We start from the raw sequence: 20,893 nt of genomic DNA, 5'->3' as shown, positions 1-20,893 counted from the left end.
GCAAAATAACTTTGGATTTCAACATTTCCTTTAAAAGAAAATGATAAAAAAATGAATACACAAGTTTACTACAGTCACAAATAAATGAAACAAGATGGTTCACTAACCACGAGTCTTGCCTGATATCACGATTGATAAAATATGATATTTTGACCCCCTGTAAGCTTTAACCTTATCATCCTCATGAACACACATGTGGTATTACCCAATGTTTATTTGTACCGAGTTTGAACACAATTGATGCAAAAATAAGAAATTTGAACAAAAACTTGACCTTTGACCCCTGATGTTTGACCCAATCACCTTCAACACACCTTGTGGTATTACCCAAGGATCATTTCTACCAAGTGTTAGTACAATTGATGCAGAAAAAATGAGAGCAATTTGAACAACAAGTGGAATGCCTCTGGCCGTCTCACCTGCATCACGCGATTCAATATAGCAGCAGTGCTGATTTTGAAAACTACTATAACTCGCACAAGATGTTCAGTGATACTTGGTTACTCTTATTTCCACGTTTTATGAACTAGACCAATACACTTATAGAGATATGATGGCAATTCAACAAATACCCCCAACGTGGCCACAGTTCTTTGACCTTACATGACCTTTGACCTTGATCATGTGACCTGAAACTCGCACAGGATTTTCAGTGATACTTGATTACTATTTATCCAAGTTTTATGAACTAGACCAACACACTTTCAAATTTATGGCTGTAATTCAACAAATACCCCAATTTGGCCAAAGTTCATTGACCCTAAATGACCTTTGACCTTGATCATGTGACCTGAAACTTGCACAGGATGTTCAGTAATACTTGATTACTATTATGTCCAAGTTTCATGAATCAGATCCATAAACTTTCAAAGTTATGATGGTAATTCAACAGATACCCCCAATTCGGCCAAAGTTCATTGACCCTAAATGACCTTTGACCTTGGTCATGTGACGTGAAACTCATGCAGGATGTTCAGTGATACTTGATTAACCTTATGTATAAGTTTCATGAACTAGGTCCATATATTTTCTAAGTTATGATGACATTTCAAAAACTTAACCTTAGGTTAAGATTTTGATGTTGATTCCCCCAACATGGTCTAAGTTCATTGACCCTAAATGACCTTTGACCTTGGTCATGTGACATGAAACTCAGGCAGGATGTTCAGTAATACTTGATTAACCTTATGGCCAAGTTTCATGAACTAGGTCCATATACTTTCTAAGTTATGCTGTCATTTCAAAAACTTAACCTCAGGTTAAGATTTGGTGTTGACGCCGCCGCCGCCGTCGGAAAAGCGGCGCCTATAGTCTCACTCTGCTATGCAGGTGAGACAAAAACTTGACCATTTGACCCCATCATCCTCAACAACACACATGTGGTATTATCCAGTGATCATATAAAACAAGTGTGATCACAATTTATGCAGAAATAAGGAAATTAGAGCAAAGTGAACAAAACATTAAAAAAAGGATGGACATGACCTCATATCATTTGACCTTTGGACCCCCAGATGACCTTTAACATGATCATTCCCATAGGCTCACATATGCATTTACCAAGGATCATGTACCAAGTATGAACTTTGATGCAGAAATAAAGAAATAAGATCAAGTTTAACAAAAACTTGAACATTTTTGTAACAGACTAAACATGAAAAGTGATCACTAGGACTCTGCCAAACTTTGTTCAGGCGAGACAATAATCTAAAATAAAATTCTTTGGGAGCATGCAAGACACTTCAAATAGAGTGTGCTTTAATAGAAGGTCCAACAATCTATCAAATCTTACGATCACTCACGAGCCTACAATCAGTGAACAATTTCCTAATTCCAAAACAATTTAATTACTCAGTTCAATTCTATGTATCAATCACAAATTTGTAAATAATATTTGCAATGAATTGCAAGTAGGTATCTTGGCACTACACTCCCTCGCACTCAGGATGGAATGCATATTCTCAACAGAATTATTTCAGATGATGTCACAATGAAAATCAACAGTCCACATTTACTTAATTTGATATACATTGCATATATACACTTGTAGACAGAGTATCATGTGGTCCAACGTACAGCGTATGAATACTATAAGAGATGGTATATAAATAAATAATAATAATATAGGATTTGTATAGCGCATGTATCCACCTTGTTAGGTGCTCAAGGGGCTCCTATATTACCCCGGCTAAGCTAGTCTACCGATTTTGATGCGCACAGCTTTTTGTGGAATTATTTCCTGCCGGTAGCCATTTACCTCACCTGCGTTGAGTGCAGCACAATGTGGGTAAATTTCTTGCTGAAGGAAAACACGCCATGGCTTGGAATCGAACCCACGTCCTTCAGGTTGAAAGACGAGAGTCTTAACCACTAGACCATAACGTCCCACCCAAATATAAAAGTTGCTATAAAATGGTGATATGGATCCTGATTAAACGATAGGCTGATATCTATCACATGACCAGAGATTAGCTGAGAAGAAAATTTGCTAATGACTGGTGACGACTAGTTCTGTTGATAAGTCGAGGTGTTATTATAATACACATCACTTTGCAAGGGTATAACACACACACACACATGTTCCTTGAAACAGTCCAAGCATTAGCAGGGTTCCCAGCTTTTCAAGAAACCAAATTCCATGATTTTTCTCTGATGAAGTTTAAAAATTCCCTGATAATTATTCAGACCCATTCCCAGTTTCGCATGTTTGCTAAGTTGTTGCAGTGAATCAAAAGTATTTTCAGTACAAAAACAATATTGTAAAACTAATAAGTACACACTAAAAAACCACCATTTAACCAGTCATCAATGGATGCTGTTTTTGTATGCAACAAAATATATCTGAGTCTGACTGACTACCAAGGGCGGAAATCCCAGGGGGGACGCATCCCCCCTACCCAAAATAGTAGGGGGGACACAATATCAAATGTCCCCCCTACTATTTTTGGTCTTTTATGATGGAAAGAACTATTCAAAATCCAAATAAAACATGTATTTTGGATGAGATGACCTTACTTATTGGGTGATAACCTTTTTTTTTTTTTTTCTTTGCTTGTCAAATTTTCCAGCCCCTGGTCCCCTACCTTTGGGGAGAGATTTCCGCCCTTGCTGACTACCGTACTTTCAACTTTTGGGCGGATTAGGCCGATAAAAATTCCTAGATCTTTCCCTCGTTTGAGGCATTTTCCCCGGATTTGAGGTATTTTTTAAATCAAATTCCCTGATTTTTCCCTGACTGGAAAAATGTAAAATAATTTTTCCTGATTTCCCCGACGGGCTGGGAACCCTGATTAGAAATGTTATACTCTACAGGTACTGTACCGAGCGCATGTATGCCTTAATGATGTATAATTTCTAAATCCAAACATCATTATCATCTTCATCATCATCATTGGCTGGGCTTGACAAACACTTAATATTTTCTTTGATTCAAGGTTTTAGATATAGAACATACTGAAACTTAGATTTCAACAAGGAAAGATCCAAACGTAAAGAAAAGAGGGAAAATACCTGAAAGAGTGAAATGAAAGCTCATTGGATTGTATTGGTCATATATCTTTGTATGTCTGAACAAAAGGCAATATATGAAGGCACACTGCAAATTAAAAGAGGTCTCCATTGGACAGCAGCAATAGCAGAATGAATACAATTCTTCATCATTTTTCAAGGACGGGATTTAGTTGACAAGATCCTATATAGCCAGATTGAAATGACAAACACTCTGTCTGGTCTCTCATGGACTTGAGTCATAAATAGCTACTCTTTTAAATACACCTTTCAAATAATAGAAAGAATAAGTTTGTCTAATAACTTTAGTTGTATTAGTAAAGCAATGTTCTGAATGGCAAAATACAATTTTGGGGGGTGCAGCACTAAGCAATTTTTTTTTCTTTTAACTCAAGTGCACACCTAGTTACCAAAAATGAATATAGCATTTCCATCTATTTAAATGTAGGATAAAAGAGCACTGTTCGCCTTGCTCACGGGCACAGGTGCCGTGGTCGGGGATCAAATGTCAGCCAGGCGCCTTAGACCTCTCCGCCACGTCACCCTAAGAATTTTGGGTACATTGTCTGTGCAATATGATGAAATTTGGAGTAGTTTTTAGAGAATTCCCAACCATATATTCATACCGCTGACCCATTTTATAAAACAAGTAATGCACAGTTTTAATTTGCGATGTTAGTGCAGGCATCCTGGGCATCCACAATGCTATTCAAACCACTCGACCTAAGCAATTAATGCTTGTCTTTGTTGCATATTGTAAATACCCTTGACTGCACTGCATCGCCACTTTGTATCAATACTATTTTAAAGCATGTAAAAAGCAACAACTTTCGAAAGTTCAGTGAGGGCTATGTCCTTCCATTGTTGTTGACATTACTATGGCTCTTATATTTGGCATTCATCACAAAGTAATCATCCTGTATAGTTTCACCCGAGTCTAGATCTACAGCTCGACCGACTCGCTTCATGGAAGTCACTATGTGTTTATCAAGGTAAGATTCCAACGTCTCCCATCCGCCTCCAACACGAACCATCACATGACGACCTCTCAGCATCTAATATCAATAAAAAAAATATATCATGAAAATCAGACAGGTCAAAATACAAGCGCATACATCAGACATTTACACAACAAGTGGAGCGCCTCTGGCAGTCTCACCTGCATCACGCGATTCAATATAGCAGCAGTGCTGACTTTGAAAACTACTATAAAATAATTATTAAAAAAAAACACCATTCATATGAGGTACTACGTTCATTGACAATAAATGACATTGGACCTTGATCATGCAACCTAAAACTTGTCAGTGATACTTGATTACCCCTATATCCACATTTTATAAACTATATCTATAAACTTTGAAAGTTATGATAGCATTCTAATAATTACCTCTAAAATAGCCAAAGTTCAATGACCTTTGACTTTGGTCATGTCACCTGAAACTCGCAAGAGATGTTCAATGATACTTGATTACTCTTATGTCCAAGTTTCATGAATCAGGTCCGTAAACTTTGAAAGTTAAGATGGTAATTCAACAGATACCCCAAAAAATGGACAAAGTTCATTGACCTTTGTCATGTGACCTGAAATTCGCACAGGATGTTCAGTGATACTTGATTACTCTTATGTCCAAGTTGTATGAACTAGACCAATCAACTTTCAAAGTTATGATGGTAATTCAACAAATACCCCAAACTTGGCCAAAGTTCATTGACCTTATATGACCTTTGACCTTGATCATGTGACCTGAAACTCACACAGGATGTTCAGTGATACTTGATTACTCTTATGTCCAAGTTTCATGAATCAGATCCATAAACCTTCGAAGTTATGATGGTAATTTAACAGATACCCTCAATTTGACCAAAGTTCATTGACCCTGAATGACCTTTGACCTTGGTCATGTGACTCGAACTCAGGCAGGATATTCAGTAATACTTGATTAACCTTATGTCCAAATTTCATGAACTAGGTCCATATATTTTCTAAGTTATGATGACATTTTTAAAACTTAACCTTAGGTTAAGATTTTGATGTTGATTCCCCCAACATGGTCTAAGTTCATTGACCATAAATGAACTTTGACCTTGGTCATATGACCTGAAACTCAGGCAGGATGTTTAGTAATACTTGATTAACTTTATGGCCAAGTTTCATGAACTAGGTCCATATACTTTTTAAGTAATGCTGTCATTTAAAAAACTTAACCTTTGGTTAAGATTTGGTGTTGACGCCGCCGCCGGAAAAGCGGCGCCTATAGTCTCACTCTGCTATGCAGGTGAGACAAAAACGAAAAAATAAAAAGATTAAGATACAAAATATTTTCTCACTCATATTTTCTCACATTCCTATAAAGAGACTTTGAATGAAAAATCAGCCATTGGGGATTTATTTAGTTAATTGGAGCAAACTTTCATTCGATGCATAGCTTAGAATAATCAATAAGTTGTCAGATTTTTCAAGAATTTAATTTTCTAGTTTTGTAGATCAAGCCATGGGTAATGTGCAAGCCACTTTTTCTCTCAAATTTCACTATTATTATTATTATTACCCTTATTAATACAATCTTTCCTCCAATATTGTATTTTCCTTCTGATATTCGATGAATGTCCACTATTTTCTTCTGTTTAGAGATCTTCTGAACCTGAAATTAGAATAAGAGGAAAAAGGGGAATTTAATTCAAATTTAGATGCATATTACAAGAAAATAAATCCCCTTCAAAATGATTCTTGTGTTACATATACTGAGTAATAAAAAAATATCTTGCAAACATGTTTGACTGTAACCATAGAGTAATATCATAATAAAGATTGATAAGGTGGCTTTATGTAGTGCCCAAAGTTTTCTGCTGTCTAGATGTAAAATTCCGCTTTCTTCTGCTTTAAAAACACCAAATTCCGCTTTCTTCTGCTTCAAAAACACAAAATTCCGCTTTCTTCTGCTTTAAAAACACCAAATTCTGCTTTCTTTTGCTTTCTAAATCTTACCTCATCAAAAGCCCAGAAGAAAATCACTTCTAGTGTATGGAAAAAAAATATATATTGCTAAGAGTTTGGCAAAATTTTTTATTTTTCCGCTTTCAACCCAAATAACATGATTTGTGCAGAAAATTTACTTAAAGGGGAATCCAACCCAAATAAAAACTTGTTTTTATAAGAAAAAGAAAAATCAGTCAAGTTGATAGGTGAAAGTTTGAACAATATTGGACAAACAACAAGAAATTTATGAATTTTTAAAATTGTAAATATTGGTAATCACTATACCCATGGAGACTTCAAATTGGCCGCATATGGGATGTCATAGTGATGTAAGGCAAGGACTACTCTTCCATGTACTCCAATATATATTATGGCTAAAATGTCATTTTTCCCAAAAGTTTTATTTCAAATTATATTTTTCTTTCATGAGGACATAAAACAATATACTACCTGGATTATATTTAGATTGCTGCCCCAGGGGAATGGGTACTTAGGAGAAAACCACAAATCCCTGATAATAAAGTACATGGCCTATGGGAAAGTTGTCCTTGCCCTTGTCATAATTTACTTACCCAGTTGCCAATTTGAAATCTACATAGTATTAGTGATCTCAATTTTAAAGCAGCTATAACTTTCTTATTGCTTGTCCGATTTCTTTCAAACTTTCGCCATTCTGTTTAATTTATTTTTCTCCTTCCCAACACAACATTTTATGGCCAAGGCTGGATTCCCCTTTAACAGCAAAATCTAAAAACTGGAAAATTCAGGCAGTTAGCTCCACCCCAGGGAAATGCTGACTTGAATAAATAGAGAAAAATCAAACTAGCATAGTGCTGAAAATTTCATCAAAATCGGATGTAAAATAAGAAAGTTATGACATTTTAAAGTTTCACTTATTTTTCACAAAACAGTGATAATGCACAACTAGGTGAGTCAGTCAATGATGTCCATCACTATTTCTTTTGTTTTTTATTGTTTGAATAATACAATATTTCATTTTTTTTATAGATTTCACAACAAGGACCAACTTGACTGAACCATATAGTATTAAACAATGGTAATTCCACATGTTCAGGGAGGAATCAATCGTTGTATTACTTGACAATGAGGAGAAATATTTCATATTTCATGTAATAAAAAACAAAAGAAATAGTGAGTGGATGACGTCATAGTCTCCTCATTTGCATACCAGCCAGGATGTGATAACTGTTTCTTGAAATTAAGTGAAACTTCAAAATGTCATAACTTTCTTATTTTACATCCGATTTTGATGAAATTTTCAGTGTTATGCTTGTTGGATTTTTCTTTTTTTATTCAAATAATTTTTTTGTTGGAATGGACTTGTCCTTTAATGTTATAGCAACTGACATGTCTACACCTGTGTCTGACCAGTTTAAGAACTAAATTGCTTTAGAGTTTCATATAATGAAATATTATTTCATGTATTATCAATCAAGTAGGACTATGGCAATAAGATTACTGAGCAGGTTTCTCACTATTCTTTCTTGAATTGAGCGGTCTGTAATCTTATAATCCCGTTGCGCTGCTATTTTGAATTTTTTAAAATAAATAAATTCAACTGAATAAATACTGGAATTGAATAGAATAAATACTTGAATTGAATTGAATAAATACTTGAATTGAATTGAATAAATACTTGAATTGAACTGAATAAATACTTGAATTGAACTGAATAAATACTTGAATTGAATTGAATAAATACTTGAATTGAACTGAATAAATACTTGAATTGAACTGAATAAATACTTGAATTGAACTGAATAAATACTTGAATTGAACTGAATAAATACTTGAATTGAATTGAATAAATACTTGAATTGAACTGAATAAATACTTGAATTGAACTGAATAAATACTTGAATTGAACTGAATAAATACTTGAATTGAATTGAATAAATACTTGAATTGAACTGAATAAATACTTGAATTGAATTGAATTGAATAAATACTTGAATTGAACTGAATAAATACTTGAATTGAACTGAATAAATACTTGAATTGAATTTTAAAAGACTTGGCAGAATGACTCTCAAGGGTTTTGGGTAAGTCAGATATAAAGTTTGAAAGTTAATCCACAATATCAGACCTGCCAACCTCTGGGAATAAAAAAATTGTATTTTGTGATTAAAAAACTGTATTTTTCCCCAAAAAAGTGTATTTCATAATAAAATGCTTGGTGCACTCGCTCATCGCGGCGCTCAAGCTGCATGCAAGCTAAAATGCGCACTGCTCTTGCAGATGAAAAAAAAAACATTAAAACATGTTTATATATCTTCAACCTGGTTTGAACAAAATGATTGAAAAAAAAAACAAGTTACCTGAAATTACATTGATCTAATAACCATATTTGTGCACGTTTTATGAAATAGAGACATATAGAGATTATTTTATTTCTATTTTTTTTTACAAAAAACGTATTTTTCAAAGAAAAAACGTACTACCGTATTTTGGTTGCAAAAACGTACTAATTACGGCTAAAACGTACTGGTTGGCAGGTCTGCAATATGAACAGACAAAACAAAATAGCCACACCCACTAAATGGGATTATGACATTACTAAACTAAAGAATATAGCAAGAAAATTAAGAAATCCTGCCCATTACCCTTATTTCCATTGCTTTATTTGGTTGATTTAAGGTTTGAAATATAGTATCTTGTGAGAGTTTTGATATATACTGTAGACCTGGATAAAGAAATAAAGGTCTTAAAAGTGGTTGATATTCAGAGTTTGATCACATTGATTTTTTTAATGGTGCTTTCTGCTTTCTATCCCCTTCTGCAGAAAATCTGCTAAGCATAAAACTTCAGCACTAGTCAGTCAGTCTACAGAAGTGTGAGATCCCATGAAAAATTGAATACAAAGTAGTGTATTCACTGAAGACGGACAGTCAACCTGCCCGAAACGTCGAGTCTCTCTACTACTCATCATCATCTCTACTCGCCGACTCAAGCCAGCATCTCCTCATGAGCTCTACTACTCAAGCTGTTCTCAACTCATCATCTTTCCTGGTTTACAGTCCTTTTCAGGACTACTTTCAAGAAAGAATACTCTACTCTCAAATCTCCACTTTCTCGCCTATCCATTTCTTCTCTTCTTCTATCCACTGTTTCTATAACACTTCACATGGTGTACCGTAAACCACATCAGCGATTGTACATACCACCATGCAAACCTTCAAACAACATCAAAGTAGTGTTTGTTGACTGCAGCTTAAAAAAAATCAATCAAGCAATAAATATCTTGGTTTGAAACTTTGCAATTTTATCATTCACTTTTTCATACCGGTATCAGTTTTTTCCTGTGAGTTATGGGAGTATTAGGAGTGCAAGCATTTCTTGGAAAGTTGTTTACCAGTCGAGAATTATAGTGACTCTAAACCTTACCTGTTGATCTAAGGCCGAGACCTTTCTTCCTGAGACCGGTCTAGGGTTCCTCTCCTCTTTCTCAATCTCTTTTTCAAGTTTGAGTAATCCCGGAGGTTCAATGCCAAGTCTTGAGCCAAGCCTAGCCAGTTCATAGACACATACTAACACATTCTGTGGGGATCTTCTTAGCACTGAAAGAATTGGGGAATGAAAGAGATATTGAAAGCCTCAGTCTGAATATGGCTCAACTATTACCTTCAAATTCATAGCTGCATAATTATAATGATAACAACAATACTACTACTACTACTACTACTACTACTACTACTACTACTACTACTACTACTACTACTACTATTAGCACTGAAAGAATTGGGGAATGAAAGAGATATTGAAAGACTCAGTCTGAATATGGCTCAACTATTACCTTCAAATTCATAGCTGCATAATTATAATGATAACACTACTACTACTACTAATTACTACTACTACTACTACCACCACCACCACCACCACCACCACCACCACCACCACCACCACCACCACCACCACTACTACTACTACTACTACTACTACTACTACCACTACCACCACCACTACTAATCATAATCATAATCATAATCATAATCATAATAATAATCATCGTCATCATAATCATCACCATCATCATCATTATCACCATCCATCATCATCATATCAAATGACAATAATAATTATAATTATTATAACAATAGTTAGTTCTTTATATTTAGTACTCATTTCGGTCAATACAATACTCTGCATGCTCCAATATTATTACACTGCTTCTACATGTAGCTTTTCTATTATAAATAAGAATTCCTTTGGCAAGTATTTCAACTATGACTTGCAGGAATGAAAGAGTTAACTGGTTCTATATGATCTTGTTAATGGTGAAAGAATCTGTGTGTATATATGTATGTACTATTATATAAAATCAATTCCTACAAGGTCATTACCTCCACAATTAAACACACACTGTACAATCACACACACAACATTTAGCCATGAGGTGTGAATCGAATTACCAACTACAATGAAATCAATTAATGGTAGTATCCATAAACTCTGTATGATGATGATTCAATATTTCAGCTGTCAGCAATCTTATCTACAATTGTACATACAATAAAGCTCTTTTAAAAGGAATTGTACTTGAAAAAATAGCATTTTGCAAGATGCTTTTAGAGCAGAAACAATTTATCATAATTACTGATAAGTTACATGTAAAACAGAATAGAGAACAACAATGAGAAGATATCATTTGCTTGCTTTATTTTCAATTAATAGGCCTTTAAAAACTGGTTTTAATTTGAATTTGAAAATAGAGCCATGTATAATAAAGCTCTATAGTGATTGGCCAAGGAGCTGAAATGCAATGGTAACTTCCCTGAATGTGAAATCCTTGATTTTGATTAGCTGTTAATCATGATAGTACATTTCTTTTTTGGATATATTTATATACATATCACTTATAGATACATATTTACACTTACCCTCTTCTCTTAGTTTGTTTAATGCTTTATCATATATACTTATATGTCTTTTGCACATTATCAGTTGTTCCCCATTCTTTTCCTTTTTTCCCCCACTCTTATGCACCAGTTTATTATGCCTTTCTTTGTAACCTGTTTGACCCACCTCTCACTAATTCTCTAGTTATTCATCCCTCTATCACTGTTTTGTTCCAGATCCTGTTTGATGTTGCCTGCCTCATTATCTTAATCCCTCTTGGCCTTACTTACACTAACTTCCCTTTGTGTCTGCCTACTCCTTTTCTTTCATCCCCTTCACTAACCTGATTGGTCTTCTCTACTCACTAATGCCCCTTTTGTCTCCTTGTTTTTAGTGTTGCTGTAGCTTGTTTGTGGTCTATATTATGGTTGTTCCACTTTATATGTTTGTCATTTTGCCTCCGACGAAGATTCTGCTAGGATCGAAAGCTTAGGCCCCTTTTGACTTTCTAATCATGATAGTAATTTCAATTGGATGGCAAAGTTACCATAAAAGTTACTTTTTGATATATATGCAACAGGGCCCTATGTTTCCTTTTTGGGGTAGGTCACACTGCATATATGCACATTCTTTTCTTACCGAGCCCATCAGTCTCAAAGAGACAGGTATCTTCTAATCCTAGTTCCCGGCACCAAGAAAGAAATGTAGCAATGTTGTCACGAGCAAAGAAAGACTCGGATGTGGCGTTCTCTCGACATTTGATTTTATGTTGTGGTACATTCTGTGAAATAACAAGGACAGAAAATGATTATCTTTAATTAAAAAAAAATATTATTTTTGCTTCTTGGTATCCCCAACAATAATTTCATTGAATTGATTTAATATAGGGTATTTATATTGCGCACATATCCACCTTGTTAGGTGCTCAAGGCGCTCCTATATTACCCGGCTAAGCTAGGCGTTCATAGCGCACACAGCTTTTTAAGGAATTACTTCCTACCGGTACCCATTTACCTCACCTGGGTTGAGTGCAGCACACTGTGGATCAGTTTCTTGCTGAAGGAAATTACGTCATGGCTGGGATTCGAACCCACGACCCTCTGTTTCAAAGTCCGAAGACTAATCCACTGGGCCACAACGCTCCACATTTGTTGACTTTCTGGTTGAAATGAAGGTTTATGTTTACTTGAGTTGGTCTATATGAACTTCTAGGATAGTAAACTCACCTATGTTCCACTCTGTCTAATACCCGCTACGTCTATTAAAACATAATTTAGGCTATTAATCCAGTTTTCCACTTTGTCTTCTTGTTTTTTTCACTTTGTCAAAATAAAACTTAAGTTTATAAAAAGTTCATTGTTTGAAGACCAGGCAAGGTCTGCTATAGCCCAAGTAAATATCAGATGAAATGCATAGAGCCTTACTGGAAATTACTCAAAATGGGAAATGGGCTACGGAGATTAAAGCGAATTTTTTCGGATTCGAATCCCATCAACGCAATCACGCCTATTGGAAAGACATTTATCTAAATTTGCCAATCTCCATCCAGGTCAAGGAAATGGATACCCAAGAGAACGGAATTCCTTGGATGCATGAATGCCTAAGCAGTTCAGCTAAAGCAAGCGTAATAATAATGTCATAATATTGAGCAGGGCCCAATCAGGGTAGAACAGTTTTTGGAAAGTTCTGTAGTGGCTACCTGATGTTGTCCATTTTTATTATCATTATTTACATGTATGTAGAACTGTAGATCTTCACTAATTTAGCAAAATTTATCAACCTTTTGTCAAACTTACATCTTTGATTTTATGTCCTGTCCTTTGGCATTCTATGGCTTTCCGTTGTATTAACTGAGCAAGTTTACAAAGCAATACACCATTGTCTAATGAATCCATCAAAGTGTCAACTTCAACACTGACATCTGAAAGATTAAAAACATTATCACATGATTGAACAATGTAGTGGACAAACCTGTGGCAGTAATATTGGATATTATCTTGATGAAAACTTTGTCATTCGGAATGTTCAAATTTCATGGAAATCCTAATATGCTTTATTGGTATATAGCCAAGGCTATGTTGAACTTGCTGTTTATCACCAACAGCATACAAAATAACTGTTCTTTGTTTGAAAGTAAAAGAATCCTCATATTTTTTAAGATTTTTTTTTTACATAAAACCACTTCCATAGTATGAAATTGGCTGAATATTTCCAGATATGATCTTTGAATAGACTACATGTACATAGCTTTCTGATATCGGATATATACATGTACATTTTTAGAAGTGTTAAAAGGGACAATTTGAAGAAAATAAAAAGAAAAGTACCAAAAGCAGTAGGCCCCATCTATAAAGGTTAAGTGATTGGTCTTAATGCCTTTTCACTGGTCTTAGATATTTTTGTGCCTTTTGCTTTTCTACACGTGTGCTGTAATAAAAAAGTGATCAGTAGAATCTATATCTTGTCCTAAAAAAAGTATCAAAATCCAAAGGCCTGGCTAAATATCTATAGACCTGTATTCATACTTCAAATTTTGAGAGAAAAAAAACCAACACCTGAAAAGAGGCACTAGTACCCTTTTGTAATGTTAGAAGTTAAAATGATACCCAAAATGTAATTTTAGCTATAGATATAGGCCTGTATTCTGAAGTGAGGTTTAACGTAGACCACAGTCTAACTCTGTGCTAAAATTATGGGAAGCCAAAAGTTCATAAATTCTGTTTGCATTGTATATTTCTTATGTTTATTATTTTGTTTCCTATTGCTTTCATAATGAAGAAAAATTATTCAATTATCATTCCCAGACAATTATGAACAATTTGGGTGTCATTATGAGTTAATAAATTGAATGTGCACTGTTAGGGATTTGTGCTCCAATCTTTGGCTCTCCATAGTTAAACCACAACTTTAATCCAGGGTTTAATTTAAATCCGAGTTCAGAATATGGGCCATAGATTTTACTAGAATGACTTCATTTCTCCAGATTCCTCTCTTATCTGACTTACCCAAAACCCTGGAGAGCCATTCTGCCAAGTCTTCTGTGAGTGGTATTAAACTTTCCTGTGCACTCTTGTTGATCTCCTTAGAATAAGATAAGGAATCACCTGTTCCACTCTCAGTAGCCATTTTATGCTACCATCAGTCTTTCTGATTGTCATTGAATGCTCTGCTTACAATCTGAAATACCAATGGAACAAAAGTAATCAAACAGTACTGATGTCACAATCTATTAAATACTTTATCCACACAAAAAAAGGAAGAATGTATTTTTTACCAAAAATATCTAGAATACACTTGAAAATTATGAATAGATCTAGAGTCAGATTTAAACATTATAAAGAAACTACATGAACATTAAAAACAAAGAAAATACTGTATTTTCCGGAAAATAAACCACGGCCATGATTAAACCGCGTCCCCAAATTCGGGAAATTGAGAAAAAAAATGGCAGCCAAAAATAAATAACATTTTGGGTCTATTCATAGCCAATTCTACTGAATAATCATTGAAAGATCAGAAGATTTACAATGTATAATAACTTTTGTATTTATAACCATGGTTACTTCATTCTTTAACTTTATTTTCCAAATAATATAAATTATTCCTTTATAGAATAAAGGAAAAAGACCATGAAATGGCACTATTGAATATCAAAGTTAGAGTGTAAAAAGGGAAAAAGTAAAAAAAAAAAAAAATGATGAAAAAGGAGGAAAATAAATGAAGAATGAAGGACATAAAATAACCAATCAAAACAAAACCAGGTTTTTTTTTGGAACTAATATAAAGTGTGCAAAAAAGTTGCAAACTCTGCAATTTCAATGAAAATCATGAGTTTACGAAAATTACAAACTTCAAGAAGTTCAAGACTAACAAGTACAAACTTTGCAATGAAATGAAAATAGCAAAGTTTGCAACAAAAAATCGTAAACTTCATTCATGACTGAAGTCGTGTGATTGATCAACCATACTTCTCTTCAGTCCAGAGGCAGAGCCACCATCCTCTTCTTCCGTGACTTTATAGAGTCCCGGGGGGGGGGGGGGGGGGGGGGGGCCACTTCCATTGACGAGTGGATACCATGTGTGACCATGGAGTTTCGAAAAGCACCCTAAACAAGTATTTTCCATGTTCTGAAAATGCACCCCTTAAAGGGATACTCCGGGTTGAAAATATTTATAGCTAAATCAATAGAGTAAAATTCACTTAGCAAAATGCTGAAAATTTCATCAAAATCGGATAACAAGTAACAAAGTTATTGAATTTCAACTATTTGCATTATTCCATAGAAACAGTTCTAGGCATGTCTTGTCTTTATGAATATGCATTAGGTGGGCTGATGATGTCACATCCCCACTTTCCTTTTTCTTATGTTATTACATGAAATCATAATTGTTTCATTTTTTCATAAATGTGAAAATAATGTGTCTCCATTTTTATGAAATAAGTTGCAGCAAATAATTTGCACTTAATCAGTTGTCAATACAAAATTCTTGATGTAGGATAATTTTGAATAAACCTAATTTCATATAATGAAATACAAAAGAACAAGTGGGGATATGACATCAACAGCCCACCTAATGATCGAATATCATGAAGACATGCCTAGAACTGTTTCACCGGAATAATGCATATTATCTTTGAAATTCAATAGCTTTATTTGTTTAATATCCAATTTTTATCAAATTTTCAGCATTTTGCTCTGTGAATTTTACTCTAGGCCTATTTCTTGAGATACATGTATAAATATCTTCAGCCCGGAGTATCCCTTTAACAAGTATTGGCATGTAAAACCCTACCCTTAACAAGTAGAGTCTATTACTAACAAAACGGTACCCTTGACAAGTATTTCCTGAATTGAACCCCTAATCAAGTACACAATATCTTGTTATGTCATGGATGTGATCATGGACATCGGCTTTACCTTTACTTTCACTTTGTTTAGTACCACCCCACCCACCTCGCTCAAATCGGAATCTACATGTAATCTAGACTAGTGTTGGGGCAAAATCTACATCCATAATTTTAGCCTTTTTATACCCGCGCAAAAGGACCGTAGGTAAAAACATAGTTTTCGAGTGAAATATGTACCCTTTTTTCATTATTTCAGTGCTTTTGACACCCTTATTACGTTACCTACGTAACGTGCCCTATCTTGAAAACGAGATCCTTTTTTATGAGTTTTTATTTTGGTCACACTCACACATGGTATCCACCTGTCAATGGAAGTGTCAATCGATTCATGACATTATCACTGGATATTATTTGATCTAAAGTTAAACTAAACTAAAGACAGCAGTTTTTTAACATTATTTTTTTTTCTCCTCGTACACAGAAGGCTCGCTATCGTGCAGCCACCATAACAATGCAAAATCCCCCGGGCTCATTGATTTTTGTCTTTATTTGATTAAAAAATATATAAAAAAGAACTGGACCAAAATAAAGATTCCGTTTTGGCCTGAAAAGCACCAAAATAAAAAAAAAATAAACTTAAAAGGGAAAAAACAGTGCCTTACTTCGGCTGTCGCGCAACTCCCACTTCCTTGGTTTATCCGAACTTAATACATAAACATATAAAATGGCAATGGATGATGGAGTCCCTGTATACAGATCGAGTTAGAAAATCGGTGAGTGGAGCAACAGAGTCAGAGTGCAGCAGAATAAATGTTGTTCCGCTGAACTCCAGCATTGGCTCCACTCACTGATTTTCTAAGAGACTGAAGCTTCTTTTTTGTGAAACCTTTTTTAAAAGTTAAATGGGAGCTGAATCAGCCCGGCTGCCTTTATTAACTGAGTCTTTTGAGCCTTTGAGTTGACTTTGTCTTTGAGGGTTAACGTTGAACTTTGAAGATCATGTTGTTTGGTCATTACAAGTAAGCCCACGATAATGATTTGAGAAATACAAAGGCCGATGATTCTGAAGTAAGCCCAAGATTCGCACGATCAAGTTGAATCTAACAGTTAGTTCACGCAACAGGTCTCCCAATTCCTAGCATGCGCATGTACGTCGTAGCCGACGCGACGGAGGAGCCGATCTGAGCGGCAACCCAACGCAGCAGCAGCGCAGTCCAGCCTCGGCCGATCCCGAGCGAGTTTCCGTGATGAGGCGTGAGTGGTGCGACTACTAATTTTTACTTTTTATTGAAGGAAATATTAAAGTTCTTAAATCATAATATGTCTTATACACCTCACAACTAGCATCATATGAGTATTATCTACAGTCAAATAAGATAAATACCATGAATACGAGTTTACTACCTAACTTACATGTTCTTTTGACTTGACTCTCGGCTCGGATCGCGAAAAACTCTTCGAAGACTCAGATCAGCTCAGCATGCACGGTATATATATAGTATAGTATCACATCACAACAAACAACAAGGAACGTAGAGGTCGTCATCAGCTTTCCGATTTACACATCAAATAAGGCTCAAATTTTTGGGGTCCTAAAAATATTGTCAAATTCTCAAAATTACTTTGTCATCGCCCCGGGGGGGGGGGGGCACTTCCATTGACGAGTGGATATCATGCGCGACCATGGGGTCTCGAAAAGCACCCTAAACACTAGACAGCTGGCAGCCGTCTGTTTCGAGGAGTTTTTTAACATTTTTTTTTTAAATTTCTCCTCATACCAACGGAGTTCAGCTGAACAACCAACATAACAGAGACCGAAGCTTTTGGTCTACCTAAATACGTATTTTCCATTTTCTGAAAATGCACCCCTTAACAAGTATTGGCGTGTGAAACCATACCCTTAAAGGACAAGTCCACCCCAACAAAAAGTTGATTTGAATAATAAGAGAAAAATCCAACAAGCATAACACTGAAAATTTCATCAAAATCGGATGTAAAATAGGAAAGTTATGACATTTTAAAGTTGAATTAAGAAGGGGGTGAGTTTCCATAAATATAGGTTCTACACACAATATATAGTATATATAAGTTGTTCAAACAGATAGCATGTCACAAAAATCCTCTGCCTTCTCGATATTTTGCTTTGAAAGTCTATGAAATTAGCCACCTGTCAGAGCCCGAGAGACGAGTGTACAGAAAAGCCACTCGGAGTGTGACGTCACCGGGGGGAATTTAGTATAAGAGGTGCCTGAATGTCATACAGAAATGCTATGCAGAGAGAGAAAGATATTTTACAATTTTTTTTCAAAGCAACTCAAATCAAACAAATAGGACTGATATGTACAAATCTTTACTTTCCCTGTATAAAAAACAGTATGAATAACCATCATGAACTCTTCAATCATGATGTAAGATAGCAAACAGTGAGTTATTGAATGATATTTTCACTATTTCTCATTTATTTTATCACGATGTTCAATCAAGTGAATAGCTGGAAAGTAATTCCGGCGGCTAGCTCAGCTCTCGCTCAGCGCGCGCTGAACGCATAATAAAGAGTAGACACAACACCCAGGCCTAGGCATTGAGTGTACTGTTATGTCTGGTACGTCGACTTAGTACATGGCCGTGCAGCGATCCCCTGGCGTTTTTCTTCTTTTCTTTTGTCTTTGACTCCACTTTTATATCCTCTGGATCATTTCCACTCATAGCTCATTCCACAGAACAATCTTGAACCAAACGTATTATTCTTTCTCGGCCTTCTGAGTTGTTTTCTATATTTAATTACGCTAGGGGTCACCGTCACACATACAAACGCAATTCGCAAGTGAGTTGAAGACAGAGGGATATTATAGTAATTAGTATACATATCTATGGTTGAAGACAACAAGAAAGGTATGCGGTACGGTAGCTCGACAGCTAGCTGCATGCGCCGGAGCGGGCGGCCGGTCGGCACAAAGCAATTCCGCAACCAACTGTGTTTTTTTGCAAGAGCCGCGTCACACGCGGATAAATATGTCATAATAACACGTCTGCTACGTTATCGACTGGTGCATGAGAAGATCTCGATCAAATTTCATATTATTCACCTTGAAATTATTCCTTTAGGGTCTATGGTATCATTCTGAGGGAATTTACATATTTGGAATAATAGTACGGCCACAAATATTTTAATCATTTCCTCTTTGCAAGTTCTATGGCTCGCAGATACAACTTCAACTGCAGTTATTCCATATGAAGGCGTACGTGCATAGTACACAAAGCGGCACTGCCTTGTTTACCGAATACCCCCCGGTGACGTCACACTCAAAGAACACCCGTCTCGGTAGGCATTGCAGGAGCGAACTCAGGGAAAATGGGTAGGGATAAATCGTTCAAATTCACTATTTTGAAAAAAGAAAATGGGGGGTCGAATCACCTCTTAGTGTTTGGGGGGTTGTAAGGTTGCTATTAATGTAAATATCTCAATATTTGGAATCGTCTTCTTAATTCAACTTTAAAGTTTCGCTTAATTTCATAAAACACTTATGCACATCCTGGCTGGTATGCAAATGAGGAAACTATGACGTCATCCACTCACTATTTCTTTTGTATTTTATTATATGAAACATGAAATATTCTAATTTTCTTCTCATTAATTGTCAAGTGATACAACGATTAATTCCTCCCTGAACATGTGGAATTAGCATTGCTTAATACTATATGGTTCAGTCAAGTTGGTCCTTATTGTCAAATCTGTAAAAAATGAAATATTGTATAATTCAAACAATAAAAAACAAAAGAAATAGTGAGTGATGGACATCATCGACTGACTCACCTAGTAATGTACTTTGCATATCACTGTTTTGTGAAAATAAGCGAAACTTTAAAATGTCATAACTTTCTTAATTTACATCCGATTTTGATGAAATTTCAGCACTATGCTAGTTTGATTTTTCTCTATTTATTCAAGTCAGTATTTTCCTGGGGTGGACTTGACCCCCGGGGGGGGGGGGGCACTCAGTATATAATGCATAGTGGGTATAGTGGGTAAGAGAGCGGTGTTGGCTCAGTCGGTAACGCGTCTGCCCGTCGAACCAAAGATCGTGGGTTCGAGTCCACCCCGGGCGGATGACTGAAGCCAGTGCGTTGTGTGTAAACGTCTCTCCCATGTTTCATAGATGCAGGCTATGTTACAATGGAAAACACTCCGTCCCTCGGATAGGACGTTAAATGGAGGCCCCGTGTAGAGGAGAGTAACCACCTTTGCACGTTAAGAACCCACTGCACTATTCGTATAGGGGGAAACCCCGGTGTAGTGGTCCACCTGCATTCCCCCAATCAGTTATATCGGGAGGAGAGACCTGCGGGTCATAGTGATTCAGTTCGCTTTTCTCTTCCCAGGCACAGGTGACGCCAAAACAAATAATAATAATAATAATAGTATATGTGCCGCGGAGGGGACCCCCATTTTTACTGACACTCAAATTTCCGTTCCAAGGCATAGCATTTTTGTCGATATTGAGAAAAAGAACAAAGAAAGCCGCTCCAAAGCATAGCATTTTCTTCTTATCGAGAAAAAAGAAGAAAGAAATCCGCTCCAAAGCTTCGCACATTTTTCGTTACGCTGTTCCGGTCGCATATTGCTACAATGAGCTGCAATTTTGGTGAAAAGCGGCCGCAGATCGAGCGCTGTCCGACTGCAACGCCTCTGCGCGAGC

At 35.8% G+C, this 20,893-nt stretch overlaps 1 protein-coding gene across 1 annotated transcript; it reads right to left on the bottom strand.

The window, feature by feature from the left end:
• Positions 1 to 3,050: 3,050 nt before the first annotated feature.
• Positions 3,051 to 19,049, bottom strand: LOC135157797 (growth arrest-specific protein 2-like). Its single transcript, XM_064114720.1, has 7 exons — positions 17,610 to 19,049; positions 14,353 to 14,524; positions 13,144 to 13,268; positions 11,987 to 12,128; positions 9,893 to 10,065; positions 6,060 to 6,152; positions 3,051 to 4,562 (listed from the first exon to the last, which is right to left on the bottom strand). The coding sequence occupies exons 2-7, from the start codon at positions 14,471 to 14,473 to the stop codon at positions 4,356 to 4,358; spliced, it is 861 nt and encodes a 286-aa protein (XP_063970790.1). The 5' UTR covers positions 14,474 to 14,524; positions 17,610 to 19,049; the 3' UTR covers positions 3,051 to 4,355.
• Positions 19,050 to 20,893: the final 1,844 nt, after the last annotated feature.

Source organism: Lytechinus pictus, unplaced genomic scaffold (genome assembly GCF_037042905.1).
Source record: "Lytechinus pictus isolate F3 Inbred unplaced genomic scaffold, Lp3.0 scaffold_20, whole genome shotgun sequence".
Lineage (NCBI taxonomy): Eukaryota > Metazoa > Echinodermata > Echinoidea > Temnopleuroida > Toxopneustidae > Lytechinus > Lytechinus pictus.
This window is presented reverse-complemented; position numbering and strand designations above follow the sequence as displayed.